At 33.6% G+C, this 17,220-nt stretch overlaps 1 protein-coding gene across 1 annotated transcript; it reads right to left on the bottom strand.

Annotated features, from left to right (window-relative positions):
* Positions 1 to 11,320: 11,320 nt before the first annotated feature.
* Positions 11,321 to 16,890, bottom strand: LOC140054009 (ankyrin repeat family A protein 2-like). Its single transcript, XM_072098804.1, has 8 exons — positions 16,748 to 16,890; positions 15,828 to 16,030; positions 14,947 to 15,035; positions 14,293 to 14,356; positions 13,386 to 13,678; positions 13,068 to 13,215; positions 12,668 to 12,726; positions 11,321 to 11,734 (listed from the first exon to the last, which is right to left on the bottom strand). The coding sequence occupies exons 2-8, from the start codon at positions 15,997 to 15,999 to the stop codon at positions 11,729 to 11,731; spliced, it is 831 nt and encodes a 276-aa protein (XP_071954905.1). The 5' UTR covers positions 16,000 to 16,030; positions 16,748 to 16,890; the 3' UTR covers positions 11,321 to 11,728.
* Between the last annotated feature and the right edge of the window lie 330 nt (positions 16,891 to 17,220).

Here is a 17,220-nt window from a genome sequence, read left to right as displayed (position 1 = left end):
ACCTTCTCAATTAATTAAATACAGTAATCGCTTTTAAAAAGACCTATATAGTATAATGTATCTCATCCACACGAAGATGTTTAAGTTTTTCTCAATACCATCTATACAAAAACACGTATTATTGTTTTGTGTTATTTTAATAAATTACATAATTGTGTTATTAATAAATAATAATAGGCCTACTCAAATTCAAAACATTCTAAAAAACATTAAATATTTAATATATTTTCTTTTTTACGACTTAGATTAAGTTTAAGGGAATTTGTTTAAAAAAATGTATGATATTGTAAAAATATGCCTATACATTGATTTTTGTCCAATTACAGTATAAGATTAATAGACAATTAAATTAATAACACAATGGTAGAGAAGATGAAAATGATAAAAAGTAACATGTTAAATTAAAAGACGGTACATTTTTTCAAATCTTTTAAACTATAATATTTCCCTTAACTTCCTTATAATCGATTTATATAAACAGTTTTTACATCAAAATGATAGTTGCACACTAACGACGGACTAAAGGCATAATATATTTGACAAGTGGACAACGCACGCCTCCACGTGTCGGACGTCCGCCATCGACGTTGCTGTATTGGACTACCTCACCATCAAGTGATCACTATCAACATGGATACCTCCATGCTATCAACGAACACATTCTGATGAATTGCTGCATTTATCTAAAAACATTCGTCGGGCCTAATTTGTTGCAATATTTGAAAAAATAGTATAGATGTACGTCTTGCGAAATAGAATCTGACATTTTGTAAACATAAACAAATATAGTGTAGGCCTATGGGTGGGATTGGATCTTTTTTTTGTATAAAAACTATTTTTATATATAAAAATAAAATAAAAAGATATATGTTTAAGTTATCATTGGGTCAATAATTATCATTAAAAATAATAAGTATACCTTTAAGAGATCTGGAGCTAGAAATTGAAGAAAAAGATAAACCCAAAATATGTAATAAAACACTGTTGAAGACGCATTTTATTTATTTACAGTAGGCCCAAGTAAATTACTTTCAAATCTAAACCTTGCTTATTAATTATGAAAATACGTCTACGGTACATTGCTTTTGGTATAATACCTATCTTAATTTATAATCAATTGTGTTTTGTTTAGTAGGGCCACAAGATGCAATGTAACAATTGTTACAAATGGTTTGACCAGTGCAAACACCTCGGGCTTGAAATTTATCCCAGGTTTGTTTTTAGGTTTTAAGCCGCTTGTTAATAATAAAGTTTGGTTTTATCATTTACAATATTTGGATCAGCTTTTTTTCACATGAATCAGTTGATTTTAGATAGAAGATTACATTATTCTAGTACCATCACAGAAGATTGCGAAACTGAGAAAAGGAAGTTTCAGAGGAGTTGCCATAGTAAAGCAGAGCATTAGTATATTCACTGAAGATGAAGTTAGAGGCTCAGTAGTTTGGCCATCTTTTAAGGAAAGAGAGGCATTACTTAAAATAGATTTTGGAATAAAAAATAGATGTGAAAAGAAGAAGGTAGGCTGCGACTTACTCTAGCAACATAAAACAATGAACAGGAATGCTTCCCAAAATGACTATTATTAAATGTACAAAGGAGAGGAATCTGTACCTGTGGTACAAAATAGATAGCTTAAAACAGATTAATACTCATTAGCATTGAATATATTATAAGCGTTTGAATGAGTCTTATAATGTCAATAATATACTTAAAGGTATCGTTAGTCGCGAGTCTTGTTTGTCTAAAGTTTAAGTAATTACATCAATTAATGGTAACTATGAATTGTGAAACTACTGTATAGAAAGGTTAATCATTTTGTCGGTTTTAGTCCGATTGTCCAAGAGGGCAGATGTCAGTATTATGAATAGGGAGATCTTCTTCACACGCGCGGTAAATTTTCTTTTAATATGAATGACTACCGGTTATACACAATAACAAAGTGGTCGAGATTTTTGTTTAAAAACAAATAAGAACAAAACCAACGAGTTAGCGTTAATCCTCTAAGCTTTTGTCTTGTCCACGCGTGTAAGTCGTCAACTAGACATGAAGTACGTTAAATCCGTTAATTACCCACTTTAGCCGCATTGTTGAGCACCGTTTAAAATCACTGTGGTTGGAATCAAGCAGGTGACATTAAATGTGACAGAGCTAACTGATGTTGTTGTTGAATGTTTTGTTTTTCAAAAATGGTGAACCTCAGTTTCACATTCCTAACATATAATAGGGCCTATGTTTGTTACTTATTACGTTACGGAAAAAGTGAACCTGAATCCCTGAATATAAAGATAGATAACACACATTAACACAAAAACTATCTATATGAATTGTAAACATTATTATAATAGCGGTTGGAAGTCGTAAGCATTCAAATCTTACCTCGGAATGATGATGAGTCTGTGTGTTACGAGATGATAAATAATAGTTTTTATTTTCAACAAATTTTATAAAAAAAAAAAATTAAATTACTATTCATATATCCTCGTTATAATATTCAAAATGTCACGTAATTATTTTAAATAAAAAAAAAATAAAATCGTTGAATCCGGTCAATTCAACGCAACTCGCCGTAACGTTAGGTCGACGGAAAAACATGCTGAAACGTGGCGCTATGCGAACTTTAGGGAAAACTGAGGATGCTTATTCTTCTGATTGTATTTTGATTATACAGTATGCACAATCAACTTTTATTAATAAAAGAGGGCGCACTTTATGTCGTCAAGTTTGCTCAATTAAATCCACAATCACATTTGTACATCGATAATAACAATGAGCATATATAAAAGGAGACCGGCATTTAAATCAGACTTTGGTTTTGTAGTTTAATAAAGGTAATTACTTCCGTACAAAAAAGAAGATAAATAAAACAGACTTTGAATAGGTAATTTTGTAATAAAGGTAATCACTTCCGTAGACAAAAAAAGAAAACATAGTTGACTATTTTTGCCTTAAATTACTGTTTTTTCAGGTAAATAATTCTAACTAATTTTTGATCAAAGTGAACTATTGTGATATTAACTTATGCCATATTTCTAAAAAAAATTGAAAAAGAGGGACAATGCATCTTTAAATAGACAATTTGCAGCTTGGTCATCTTAATATTAGGCCTATATTGTAATAAATGTAAATATATTTTTTTTCAAAAAATATTTTCTGAAATTGTAGACTAAACTTCATATCCACTATACTATGTGTCCCTTAATTTCAATTATGCTACGTATGTTTATATATTGTTATTCTGTACATTCAAACTATCTGAAACATGACACAAATTCGGCACTATACACCATTTTAACGTACGTGCATTTTGCGTTTTCGTTAATGATGAATTAAAATCTGGATTTCTATATATTCTGCTTCAAACCACCATGTTGCATGTCACACATAGTATAGGCCTAACTTTTGTTTGTGACCAAGAATCGTATGCTAATTCGTAATAGTATAGTCACAACAAAATTACAAAAATCAGGTGCGAGCGTTATAGCTGCAGGTACACGTCACGTGCACTGAATGCACTCATTAAAAAGTATGTAGAAACTAGACAAGTGCGTTTGGTCGGTGGTTTGCAAAAAATAGAGCCGTAGAAAAGCACTGGCATAAGTCGCGCACGTGTGGCACGGAATCTAAACCTAGCTTGGTAGATTAAAGTTGCATTTGTTAGCTAACACTGTTTGAAATATGACCTCGCTTTGTTTTTGCATCGAGTTTGGAGATTTATCAATCCATACCTGTTGGCAACAAACTAAAAATCAGCGTATTGTCAATAGTAACATTGCACCAAATGGAGAACACGCTGTGATTGTTTTACCCCGAGCTGTTACTCGTGCGACTATTGTCTTTTTAAAGCGTTTGGTACAGTACGTACAGGTGCGCTCATCCGAACTCAAACTAAAATCACTGAAACACTAGTCTGATGAATATTTGATCTGGGATGAGTTTGATTGTCTTAAGCTTCTCTTTTCTGCTGTAGTTTACAGTTCACGGTTCATACGTTACGAGGGTGATGCCTTAAATCCAAGTTCAGGGTCAGCCTAACTATTTTACCTTGGAGCTAAATCCATTATTGACATGTAGCAAATATAAACGTTAGCCATTTATCCCCTGAATAACAATCATAAAAAGAAAATGCATAAATTAAAAATTCAAACTGCAGCTGGAGTTAATTGCCAATGATAACTGAGAAAGTTCGTAACCTCTAAATCTAAATCTCTAAGTTACTAGATTTTATATAAAATTACGAAAGATACAAATGTATAGTCATCATCTGCGTAACAGGGCCTTGGTTCAAAGGGCTCCCGGTTACTAAACTCCAAACCGGCAATTTCCAGGGACCTATCAGCTATATTTTTCAAAATGTTCCTATTCTAGCTTAGTCCCAATCATGCTAAGAGTTTTTTATACTGTATTTTGTTTCATATTTCAACAAATCATGTAAAGTGCCATTTCCATGGGGCATTAGGTCAGCCCCAGGAGAAGGGGGTTGCTTGGGGGTGTAGTTGCGCATTTACAAGTTTCGCTGATGACGATTAAGAGATAATATTTATAAAAAGAGGAATGAATACAGAATACAGAAATTTATTGGTCCAAAAGGAAATTCGTAGGCCTACTCTCTAGTATAATATATGTAGGTAAAAAATGAAAACAATGGAAAATGTGATAATATGTAACGAAAATGAATACAACTTTAACAACAATTGTATGTAAAAAGATATATTACTGTATAGAATAAAAGTACAGTGTATTGAAATGAAATTGTATTTAGAGAAAAAATATATGTAAAGAGATGACGAACATGTATAATATGGAATAAAAGTGGGAGGAACTCACACAAGATAAAACAATAAGGTTACAAAAATAGAAAACATATTTCAAAATTATATTATCAAATAATCAGAATATAACTAATATTATATAGGCTTAAATCACAACAAAATTGTAATGTTGACATATGAATGTCATAGGCCTATGAAGCGGGTAAGCTTAAGTTTAAATAAAACAACAGATGTTGGGATATAACCGGCAGCTACATGACATGCATTATGGCTGGTTCAAACTCAATATTTACATAACTGCAGAAATAGTAAATATAAACACAATACTACAATATCGGTTTATTATTCGTTAACGAAATAGTTTTATTAAATAATACAAATTCTATTATTTCTACATACTGTAATATAACATAGTATAACATGTTAATAAAAAGGTTCAACTGGATCAAATTTGACTAGCGAAAGCTAGAGTAAAAACGTAAGTTTTATGATTTTTATTACTTGAATAGTATAAAATGATTGTTGTGTTGTAAATAATATGTGCTTAATTTATTAATTTCTTCTTAAAATTAGGAAGAACTCCACTGACAGTTTTTAACAGAATTAGGATGATAGTTAATATACTATCAAACTTTTTAAGTTGTGAATCTGGATAATTTACTGGTTGATTTTTTTTTTGTATTATGTCAGGTCTATATGTCATAGTTTTATTGATATACTATCTGAAATAAAATAAATTAATGAATGAATAACATTCCGAATTGTCACCAAAGAAACAGAGAGTAGGGCCTACAGTAAATCCCATTAGGCCTACACAGAATGGGAAAACGGCATTTAAATGACTTGCATTAAATAACTTTACAATAAAACATATAAATGAATAGCTATTCTTATACAATGTTAACCAATATTTTATTTTTATTTCAAGTTCAAAAAAACATTTATTTGTTCAATAATGGCATATTATTTTACAGTAAATATATAGGTGTGTACATTATTTAAATGAAACAAGGTAATAAACCATCATTTGGGGTCTTATCTAGAAGAAATCAAGTTTCTTGTCTCAAGAAAGACCCCAGAAACAATACACATACATTTAAACTAATACAATTTACTACTTCATGAAATCATCAAATTTTTACAGAAAAATTGGTTCTGGCCCAATTTTTAAATAGCAAAAATTACAGTAGCTAGGGAGTTTGTTTTCCATATAAAAATACATCGCGAGAGAAAATCAGGGAGACCTCCATACAGTAGCTAGGGGAGTTTGTTTTCTATCCAATTTAAACCAGCTCATAAAATACATCGCCAGAGAAAATCAGGGAGACCTCCATGGAATAAACATTGTACAACCAGGGGACAACCAGACAAAACACAATGATATTATTCAATTTTTGTGATAATTGTCCAATATAACAAATGTTGAAATAACAGGGAATGTTTACAAAAGGTTAGTTAGAAGATATTCATATTATTTGAGCAAAGGTAGGATGCTCATTCTAGCCAGGCGTTATACCTCCAGGACCATGGCCTAGCCAAGTTAAGCCTTAAGCCAAGCCAATGCCAGTGCATGTTTAGCAATCATATAACAGAAAGGAAATGCCAAGAAGCTCATGAATATTAATGTTTGCTAATGCATAGCCATTTAAGTGAGAAACTTTGAACCAATCAGAAAAGGCTTATGTTACAGAATAAATGATTACGGTACTGTCTCTTCCATGGAAACCACGAAGAAGGAAAGAGCAAGTTATATATATATTCGCCGTGGCTAAAGATACGGTACCGTATTCTAACTTCTGTTTACTAAAGGTACGGTAAAATTGCATTACGTCATAACCAGCCAATGGGGTGCTGGTACGTGTGTGATGTCATCGTATAAGGACTTTGGATTTTTTTCATATCGCGAAAACAGTGATCAACCGCATTTTCTTTATGTTTCATTTATCGCTATTATCGCCGTCGTGTGTGACAAAAACTAAATGTAGCCTACGTCTGTTATTATTATTGAAAAGCCAAAACATGTTGATTTTAATTCTAGAATACAGAAAACCGTTTCAAAAGAGGCCTAGGCCTACTTACTACGTACCTCATTATATGAGTTTGTTTGTGTAGAGGGAAAGCGATGCCAGGCTGGGGGCCAGCTGCATGTGTGCGCTGATTTCTGTGACTCAGACCTGGGGCTACTGTCTAAAAATCATAGTATTTGAGGGCCCCTTTATTGTCCGCATTTGCTTGTTGTTTATGGTCACCATTGTAAACAAAGTTTAATAAAAAATATAGGCCTAAAGGCCATTTGGAATAAAAATAAAACCCTCCGATCAGCGCACACACATCCATGCAGCCTGGCGCCGCCGACAGGAATTGTCTACATACAATTCCAACCAAAGGATACAACAGACGCGATATGAAAAAAAATCAAAAGTCCTTATACGATGACGTCACACATGTACCAGCACCATATTGGCTGATTATGACGTAATGCAATTTACCGTACCTTTAGTAAACAGAAGTTAGAATACGGTACCGTATCTTTAGCCACAGCGATATATATTATTGGTTAATTATAGCAAAGAGGGTGTCCTGATCTTATAAACCTTGTCTTCGTGTATGTTATTTTGTTGTTTGCTTAAGAAGAACATTACAGCGGCGCTATACAATGATTATAGCCTTCATTACATTTATGTGGTTATACTGGTTAGTACTGTACATGGAATCTCTTGGTCCAAAAAACACAGCAGCTCTTCCAGCATTACTCGCTCTCAGAGAAGCGGATAACACCGAGAGTTTTGCTGGAAAAGGAAAGGCATTCTGGAAGACATTCCAGAATGGATCAGATGAAGTGTATTGCTAAACATGGAAATCAACAATCAGCCAAGCGAAACAACATCGAAAGGTTTATCTGCCAACTTTATATGCCAAATATGAGTGTAATGGCTGAATAGTAGTGACGTGTTACTTGTTGGGCTATGAAAAGTCTGCATTTTATGCCATAACTTTACCACCATCTGTTTAATATTACTTAGTAAGTTAATGCTTTATTAACAATTTTCATCAAGCTCGCTTTTAAATTCAATTAAAAATGGCCAATAAACCCGAAATTAAGCCGGCTAAGCAGGGTACAAAACCCAAGCTGAGGTCAGCGTCAGCCCTATTGGCAACTACGTCGCATGGAACCGAAACGAGCGCGAGTAGTGAGGAGCCTCATGCTGATCTAGGAGGAGGCCTAGCCCCAGAAAGCGATTACAGCTAGTTATGAAAGTCTGCCACCAACACAAAACGCATTGCACCATGCTATTATGAGAAGCCATTACCAAATGATGGTATGGATTAATGACATGGTGGCTAATGTAGAGCTGACACAGCAACATCCACAGGAGAATATGACTGGAACATGTTACAAACACAGACAAACCAGTTCCAGAAGCCATACTTCATCTGGTAAAATGTGCTTGCACAAAGAGGCGGTGCTCCACTAAGAGATGCAGCTACAAAAATGCGGGTGTCACGAAAGCTCAGACCACGAAAGCTCAGACCCCCTAAGACCTAAGATCACGAAAGCTAAGACCCAACACCTAAGATTACAAATATTTATCTTTCGCACCTGCCATGTATTTTAACTCCCAACATTTATTCTGAATACCACACCTTAGAATTGGCACTTTCATGAAAAAGAATCACATAAAAAGTAACAAATACATTTTTAAATTGATGATTTTACAGACGTTTTTCTCGCACACAAAATGACTAGCCTACAGTACAGTAGGCCTACCCCATGGGCCATGTTCAATGTTTTTGTTTCTATGGAACGTCAAAAGAGCAAAAATTATATAGAGGGCTGAAAACTCTGTGGAGTCCATCTACAGTGTGGATGGAACAATGTAAAATTAAAATTGTAATGATAATAGTATAATCATGCAAGTACGAAGAAATAAATACTGGCAAATAAATTTTAATTTAAAAATCATGATAAGTTTTTTTGTTTCGTTTTCTTTCTGTTTTTATACTTGTACTATTATTGTTGCTCTTTTGGCGCTCCATAGAAACAAAAACATTGAGCATGGGGAGCTCGAGGAGAGTGTTACATTGTCATTACAGTATACAGTACAAAGAAACACATCTGTAAAATCATCAATTTAAAGGATTTATTTATTTGTTATTATGTGTTTCTCCTTCTGAAAGTACTTATAAGTCCTAATTTTAAAGTGTGGTGTTCAGGATAAAGTTAGTCAACAAATTTGGAGTCAAAATACAAGAAAGGCAGGTGCGTAAGAAAAACATCCTCTGAACCAACACAATGGAGTAAATATATACCAACAAACAACCCGTCAAGTTTGTTTGTTGTAAAGAAAAAATATACATTTACTCAACGGGCGAAAATAATGTGAGTTTATCTATGTTTTGCGGTAGTATTAAATTATATTTATGGTAATAAATGAAACCTACTGTGTTTAAAATTATGTATGGATAAACAAGTATTGTTTTTAAGCTGTAGTATATCTTAGTATTTGTAATCTTAGGTGTTGGGTCTTAGCTTTCGTGATCTTAGGTCTTAGGGGGTCTGAGCTTTCGTGGTCTGAGGTTTCGTGACACCCACAAAAATGCTGGTCTTTCTTGAACAGATCTTTGTATGTGCTGTGATCAAGATGAGGATGGAAATATTGAGAAAGAATCACTATCACGCTTTCTTAAGAACATTCAAACGATGTAAATACAAAGTAAATGGTGAAGGCATAGAAAAGGAAAGCATATCATCTCTATACGACCCAACGAAAGTATTTGATTCTTACATTTTGAAATGAGCAATCGATATTGCAAGTAAGCAGTTTCTGCCATGTATGGATAGAAGATTCAAGACTACACGGCCAGAGCCCATACGCTTATATCTTGATGAATTGCTGGTCAATGTTAACCTAGACGTACAAATAGATCTAAGTACTAGAATACTGTATGGCCAAGAAATTTGCAACAATGCCAACCCCCGACAACTAATTTCACAGAACAATCTCTTTGGTAACATTGTGCAAGAATACCCAGTTAAACTGGTCAAGCTGCTCACTAAACTGTCTAACTTTCACAAAATCAAACAGTGAGAGTTACAAAGACAAGTGTTAAAGACCAAGACAAAAACAGCAAAAAGTTTACAATGTGCCCACTTCATTCTGGTTCATCACATCCTCTTGAAAGATGTAGAATCTTTCTAAACAAACCCTATCTGGAAAAGAAAAAGGTAATAAAAGACAACAGATTGTGTTTTCGATGCATCGCATCATCTGACCACCTCGCCAGAGATTGTAAAGCAGAAGTCAAATACAGGGAGTGTAACAGCCCAAAACATGTACCAGCTATGCACACTGTACAAAAACAGCAACAAAACAACAGTCACAGAAAAACACTCCACACACATCTATATCATTGAATAAACGGTTATACCTAATGGAGCAATTCTAAGCTGTTTGATTTTGTGTCCGTGAAAGTAAAAAGCTGTGAGCCTATGGATCCAGCACAATGAAAAACACCTGTAAATTTCTACTGTTAAAATATTAATACCTATAAATGTACGCCTGAAGTTATCTAACTACAGGAAAAACAGACTACACAACATCATGGATAACCAGCCAGCACCTGATACCACCAGCATAACGTTGTGAGCAGGATTTTTAAGAATGAAACAAATACATCCCATTTAAATACAAATGTGTAGTAGGTATATACATACTCTAATCGTTGATTACAGTTCTGTATAACATTGATGTTGAGTTGTATTAGAATAACAATAATAATAATGCTCAACTTATATATCGCAAAATGCAGGGCACCTCTAAGTGCTAAGAAATATCTCTTGTTTAGAGAAGATATTACACTGATAAAGAGAATGGCAATATTGTAATGTTAGATGATGAGCTGAGGCCTCCAATATGAAAGCCCCACCATCTGCAGAGAAGTTAGCGCAGATAATTCATGGAAATTTCTTTTGGGGGTTGGAAAAGAGAAAATTAAGTTTTTTGAAAAGTGGGAGTATAATCTGTTTTTAAATTTTATTATTATTTAAATGTGACGTACCTTTACCAGCAAAAATTAATTTTACAAAAACAAAAGAGCTTATAACAGCAATTTGTATTGTAGAAAAAGAGGAACAATAAATGTTACATTTTAGTGTTGTTTGAATTAATTTAAAATTGTCTACAATCCTTTTTTTTTAAATTTAAAAATGGAATAATATTGCTTATGCATAAAAGGTTGGTCAATGTAATCTTTTACACTTTAACAGAATGAGGTTGGAAATAAGACAATTTTAGACAAACATAAGATCCCAAATAACTTCAATGACCTGACTGTTCCAAAAGTAATCACGAGGATATAGGATAAGCTACCTATAAATGTCTGTTTTACAAGACAGCATCATAAGAGTGACAACTACCTTTGCCCATGTACAGAAAAAACTCCCGCAGACACAATGACTAGAGCGTTCTGCTCAGCGAGTAAAGTAACTGACCGCCTTGTCGAGCTCCACAATATGTTGTGCCATCCAGGAATTGCTACTGTAGGATGTGGACTTTTGTTAAAACGAAGAACCTCCCATTCACAGTAGAGGAGGTAAGAAAGATAACAACTGCTTGTCAAGTCTGTGCAAAGTTAACTTTGACTTTTGATTGGCCAATTGGTTTCTTCAAATGTTTAGTAACAGACACCAATACCAGTACCATTCATAATCCGTACACTTTATTGAAACCATTGCTTTAATTTAAAACCCTTCCCACATTCATGTACTGAAAATGAGAGACACTTTGTTGGGGAAACATGAGTGAGTATAAAAATCATCTGATTTTATGCACATAATTGGAATTAAATAAAAATTGCACTTAAAATAATCCGGCAAGATTGCATTTCTCACAGTTTAGTTATATAATCCATTGAAAGTTGTTAGTTGATCAGTTCAATCAGAATCCTCTTCAGTATCAACACTGGAATAAGATAGATAAATTGTGTAAATTATCTTGTATTTTTATAGACTCTATAGTTCACTATGTCGGTCGGTCGGTCTGTCTGTCGGTCTGGTATCACTATGCGTTTTATCGCTTTCTGACCTTATCTTGATATCAGTTTAATCTAGCTAAGTCAATTTTTCACAGTATATTCCTTATGGCCAGGAATCGATGTGGTTATGTTTTCACGGTGCGCAATAAAAAATTACGCGGTCTACGCACGATTTAACGAAATCACGTTTGTAATCATATCTTCACAACCATGAATCACAATTAAATAAAATTTGGTACTCATAAATTTCAGGGCATATATAATCATATGGCAATACAATTACGTGCGTAGCGCATGTAACGCATTTCAAAATTTATTTTCGATGAAATAAGAGTACGTTTCAGGCAATTTTAAGCGTTTACAAAATTGCCATGAGTGCGCAGATTTTTGCGCGCGCACTGCGCGTTAAATGTTATTGCGCACTCTTTTTGCCCGATTTCTGTTTTCTTGACTTACTTTTCAACTCAAAATTACGTTTGAGCACGTCAAAAGTGACAGGCTACGCACGTGTAAATTAAAAAAATATAACTGTTTTTAAACATTTAAACATTTTTAAACATGTTCAGTAATTTCGATCAGTTGGTAGGTTGGTCGGTCGGTAAACACTAAGCACGCGACTGCAGCCATCTATATGGCCTTGTTTAATATCAGTTAAATATTAAATCTCAGAACAAGATTGGTCAAAATGGAGTTCCAGAGATTAAAAATAGAACCTCTGTCCACGAAAAATATTAAATTGAAATACTAAAACAGTTATCTGATGTCACTATGATTACACTTAATACATTTCCAATGACACAGTTTTTTCATTTAGTATCAAATTGTTCAAAACATACATTAATTTTAAAATCCAGGCTTACCTTTCCTTTACAGCTTTTTTGCAATAACGACAGTAAGTGATCTTCCAGTACTTTCAATACTTTAAATAAAACAATTATCGTTCAAATTTTAAAAACAAATATTGTATCTAAAAAAATGTAATACTTTCAGATGGACTTTAGTGAACAATATACAGTAACTTAACAAAAAAATTGCCAAAAAATACCCTTGTGAGGGAGAGTTGTTGAAATCACAAATGAAATGTGAAAACGCATCACCCACAAATGTAAAAACAACCACAAATGTGAAAATGCATTACCCACAAATTTGAAAACAACCACAAATGTGAAAACGCATCACCCACAATATACGGTATATATATTTTTTTTATTGAATTTATTCAAAAATACATTATACATTATTGATTGCAGTGTACTATACCTTTGACACTTCCCAATGTTACTGCTAGGCTGTATGGTGTAAGGCTTGATTCATTCTCTTGCGTTATATCTGCACCATACTTAAGTAACAACTCAGCACACTCTGCATGATCCCCATGCACAGCATACATTAAAGGAGTTCCACCATTCTAAACACATTTAACCAAAAATCAATCAATATATTCCTCTTTAAACTCCAAATTGGGTCCCATACTGACAACATCACTAAGATCCTAAGATGCTATTTTATCTTTGAGATATATTCATTCTAAAAATGCAACTTATTCAAACAAAAATGTTAGTGCCTATAGTAACTTACCCAATCATATGCGTTAACATCCACTCTCAATTTACACAAAGTGTTTATAATATCTAGGCTGCCAGCATTGACAGCGAATGAGAGAGCTGTTTCACCGTCCTGGCCACAACGCCTTGGATTTGCACCATTTTGTATAAGAATGGTTACAATGTCTCTTTGATCATTGGCACAAGCCCACATGAGAGGAGTATACTTAAGATCATCTAACTGATCCACATCTGTACCACTCTCTAACCTCTCCTGTAGTAAGACACAGTCACCTTGGGCTGCTAGTTGATGCATTGTTAAATCAGCTGTAAAATATTAACATTTAAATTACAATAATCAAGAATAACAAAAACCAATAGATGCACTGATTATATTTAAATTACATTGTAAAAAAATCAATCCAAATAACGAGAAACAAGCCATGATTCAATGTTTCGATCTTTATTTGATCATCATCAGGAATTCCTTGAATCATGGCTTGCCTCTCATTATTTGTAGTCAGTTAAGAATAACAAATGTACATTGAATTACAGGGTTAATAGCTGATCCTACTAATATAATGAGAAGTATTTCCTTTGTTGTAAATATAATAATATGTACTGTATGAAGATCACAAGTTTAATTCATGCATGATGCTTTTCTGTTTTAAGCTCTGTCTACACTATCAAACTTTATATGACAAAAAAGTGTGATGTATCTATATAATGGACATGATGATATCATATCACTACCATATTTGGGCACATCACACTTTTTTTGTCAAACTAGTTTGATAGTGTACAGTAGACAAAGCTTTAGTGTGTGTGAATGTAGATAATTGAGCTGATTCTTAACAAGCCATAACAACTGTATTTACATTTACATCATTATAGTGAATAGCTCTGACATATTAAAATACAGTTTTACAGTATATACTTACCACCTGATATTGAGGGTGTTTCTGTTTGTCTGTTTCCTCGTTTTGTATTCGTAAATGTGACAGACTGTTAAAAAGATGCAAAGATAACAAAACTAGTTAGTATAATGTATTATGAAAAAACGTTGTCAATGTACAGTATACTTAAGATTCATTATTATTAGAAATCATAACACATTAAAGTTGGCTTATATCCTTGCATTGGAGTATTAAATTGGATTGTTAATGTACTTAAAGTACAACAATTACCAAATTACTCAATTCCCAAACACAAAGCTACTCCACAGTAAATCTAATTACCATCCTGTTGGGTGTCTCATATTTTTTATTTTATTCAGTTGATATTCAACAGCAATGAAAACTGCCACTAACAGTTTGAATCAAAACATAATAAACTAAACTAGACGTTTGAATGCCAGGCTAGAGATCTGGAGGTCGTGGGTACGAGTCCCACTTGAGAATTACATGCAAGTGTTCTCAATACTTACTATAAAGTACAAAAATTAAGTCAGATTAGGGCAAACATCCCAATTACTCAACTCCCTGATGTAAAGCTAATCCACAGTTAGTTACAGTAAATAAAATGTTCATCCATAAATTGAATTGCAAAAGTAATAATTGATTATATTTTAAATTAAATTCATTTTTCAGACTTACCCTCAATGGTGAGTAACTTGAAGATTTACCAGAGGATGACGAACGACTCATACAAGGCCGCTTTACAAGTGACAATGAATCTCGAGTTTCTAATTGGATTTTAAATGGCAAACAAAATATATATAACAACTATACATTATTTCAAATAGTGTACATGCCTATTATTTTTGTTCTGCTTTGTAATTTTTAGGCTTTCTGTATTGGCCCTGACGATTGGTGTACATTATACAAATAATGCACAAGTCAGAGTGCGTTATTGGAGATGCGGTGCACTCTTTACAATACCACATTGTGGTGCAAACGTACGAATTTAGACTTGTGCATTACTTGTTTTATAACATGGGGATGAGCAATTTTCACTTCTACCTTTTTGAACAAATACACCTAGACCTAACCTAGAAAGAAGCTAGGCCTACCAAGGCAAGCACCACTAACTGCTCAGCAATCGTATTACTGCCTAGCTAGCCTAGGCCTAGCAAAACTGTTTTTTTAATGAGGCCGCTGTGCAGTCGACGACCTGGTTCGTACTCTTAAATTGTGCAGCGAGACTAGCGCGCTCGGTATTCTGCAATACGATTTACCCGAGTGCCGTTATCCTTTTTTGCTGCGCACTTTTTGCACCCGAGTGCATGATATAAAGTGCGCACACATGACTCATTTCAGCGCGTCTGATTGGCTACATCCTTTAACCCATGTTATAATTGCGAATAACTATCATTATCACATGCACATCAAATTTTGTCATTATCCTTTTCGAATAAGACTGACATTAAATTCTAAATAATCACTGCAGTACATATACAATTCTTCTCTCATTATTTTTTTATTCTCAGTATTTAAAATAATCATTAACATTTATAATTACATACATGATAATTTACCTGGAAATAAGATAGACTGCACTTCATAGTTGTCTTGTTCGTGGTAGTGGTCTTTCTCCTGAATTGACTTCACCACACTAGAACATAATTTCATGTCTGGTTTTGATCCATCAACTTCAACGTCAAATGAAACTTGCGGAAATGAAACTTCTGTTTTGACATTTTCACTCATCTTAAAGAAATCTTAATCTGTAAAGCTCCACCTTTAACAAATCAACCAGAAGACAATTACCATTATGAATCAACAATAAATCTAGTTTTAATTAACATTAAAATTATACTGCAGTGGTTTTAAAATTACGGCTGTAGTTATATAGTTCTGGCACTGCGACATTATTAATAATTATAGTACTATATTATATTGCGTTTTCTATTATATTACGCTGAGATGATCAGGGGGCCCCAGCTCTCAATTCAGGTGAGACAATTCAGCAAGGGATGATTCAGTCAATGGCCAACAGAGGGCTCAATGTTTACCTCGTTCGAGTGGCTAAAAATTTATCCTTTTCGGCAATGTTTTACGCCTTATATTTTCAAAATATTTTATTGTATCATTATCCCTAGAGTACTATCTAGGCCTAGCTAGCTAGGAGGTAGGCTACCCAATAGTCTCTCTGAAAAGAAAGTTTGAAAACAATTTGCTTATTCTTTTTATAAGTTATTATAAGATGCATCAAAGTCAAAAAATATAGTGGGCTGAATCGTCTCAAGGCCGAATCGTCTCGGAGCGAATCGTCCCAAGGCCCGAATCGTCTTAGCCTAGGCCTAGTCTTTATTTTAATAGTAGACCTAGCTTAGTTAGCTAGGCTAGGCTCCTGCTAGCCTAGCTCAGGTCAGCGCTAGCTAGGCCTAGCCAGGCCTAGCAGGCTAGTTCCTTTTGCACCTGAATTTTAACTTCAAATTTATCCTGAATACCACACCTTAGAATTAGTACTTTTATGAAGAAGAATCACATAAAAAGTAACAAATAAAACTTTTAAATTGTTGATTTTACAGACGCTTTTTCTGTCATACTGTTTGCCAATTTCGCATACTCGACTACTCAATAAAAATGTTCAATATTTACTATGGAACGCCAAAAGAGCAAAAAAAGAGGGCTAAAAACTCTGTGGAGGAATCCATTATATTTAACGCATTTTTTTTGTTGACAATTACGCTAAATTAAAACTGTTACGTCAAAAAGTAGAGCGGCGTTTGTTGTAAGAAATATTTCTATATTTCTTGTTTATTCTGAATACAGTTTTCCACTTATATATTTTATATTATATTATCTTATTACTGAATAAATACGCCGCTTGACTTTTTGACGTAACAGTTCTAATTATTGTTCTTTATTCATTAAAAGATGCCTTTTTTTTTATTGATATTCTATTTAATAATTTAGAAAGAAATA

This window comes from Antedon mediterranea, chromosome 1, assembly GCF_964355755.1.
Source record: "Antedon mediterranea chromosome 1, ecAntMedi1.1, whole genome shotgun sequence".
NCBI lineage: Eukaryota > Metazoa > Echinodermata > Crinoidea > Comatulida > Antedonidae > Antedon > Antedon mediterranea.
Note: the sequence above shows the minus strand (reverse complement) of the source record. Positions and strands in the feature narration are given on the sequence as shown.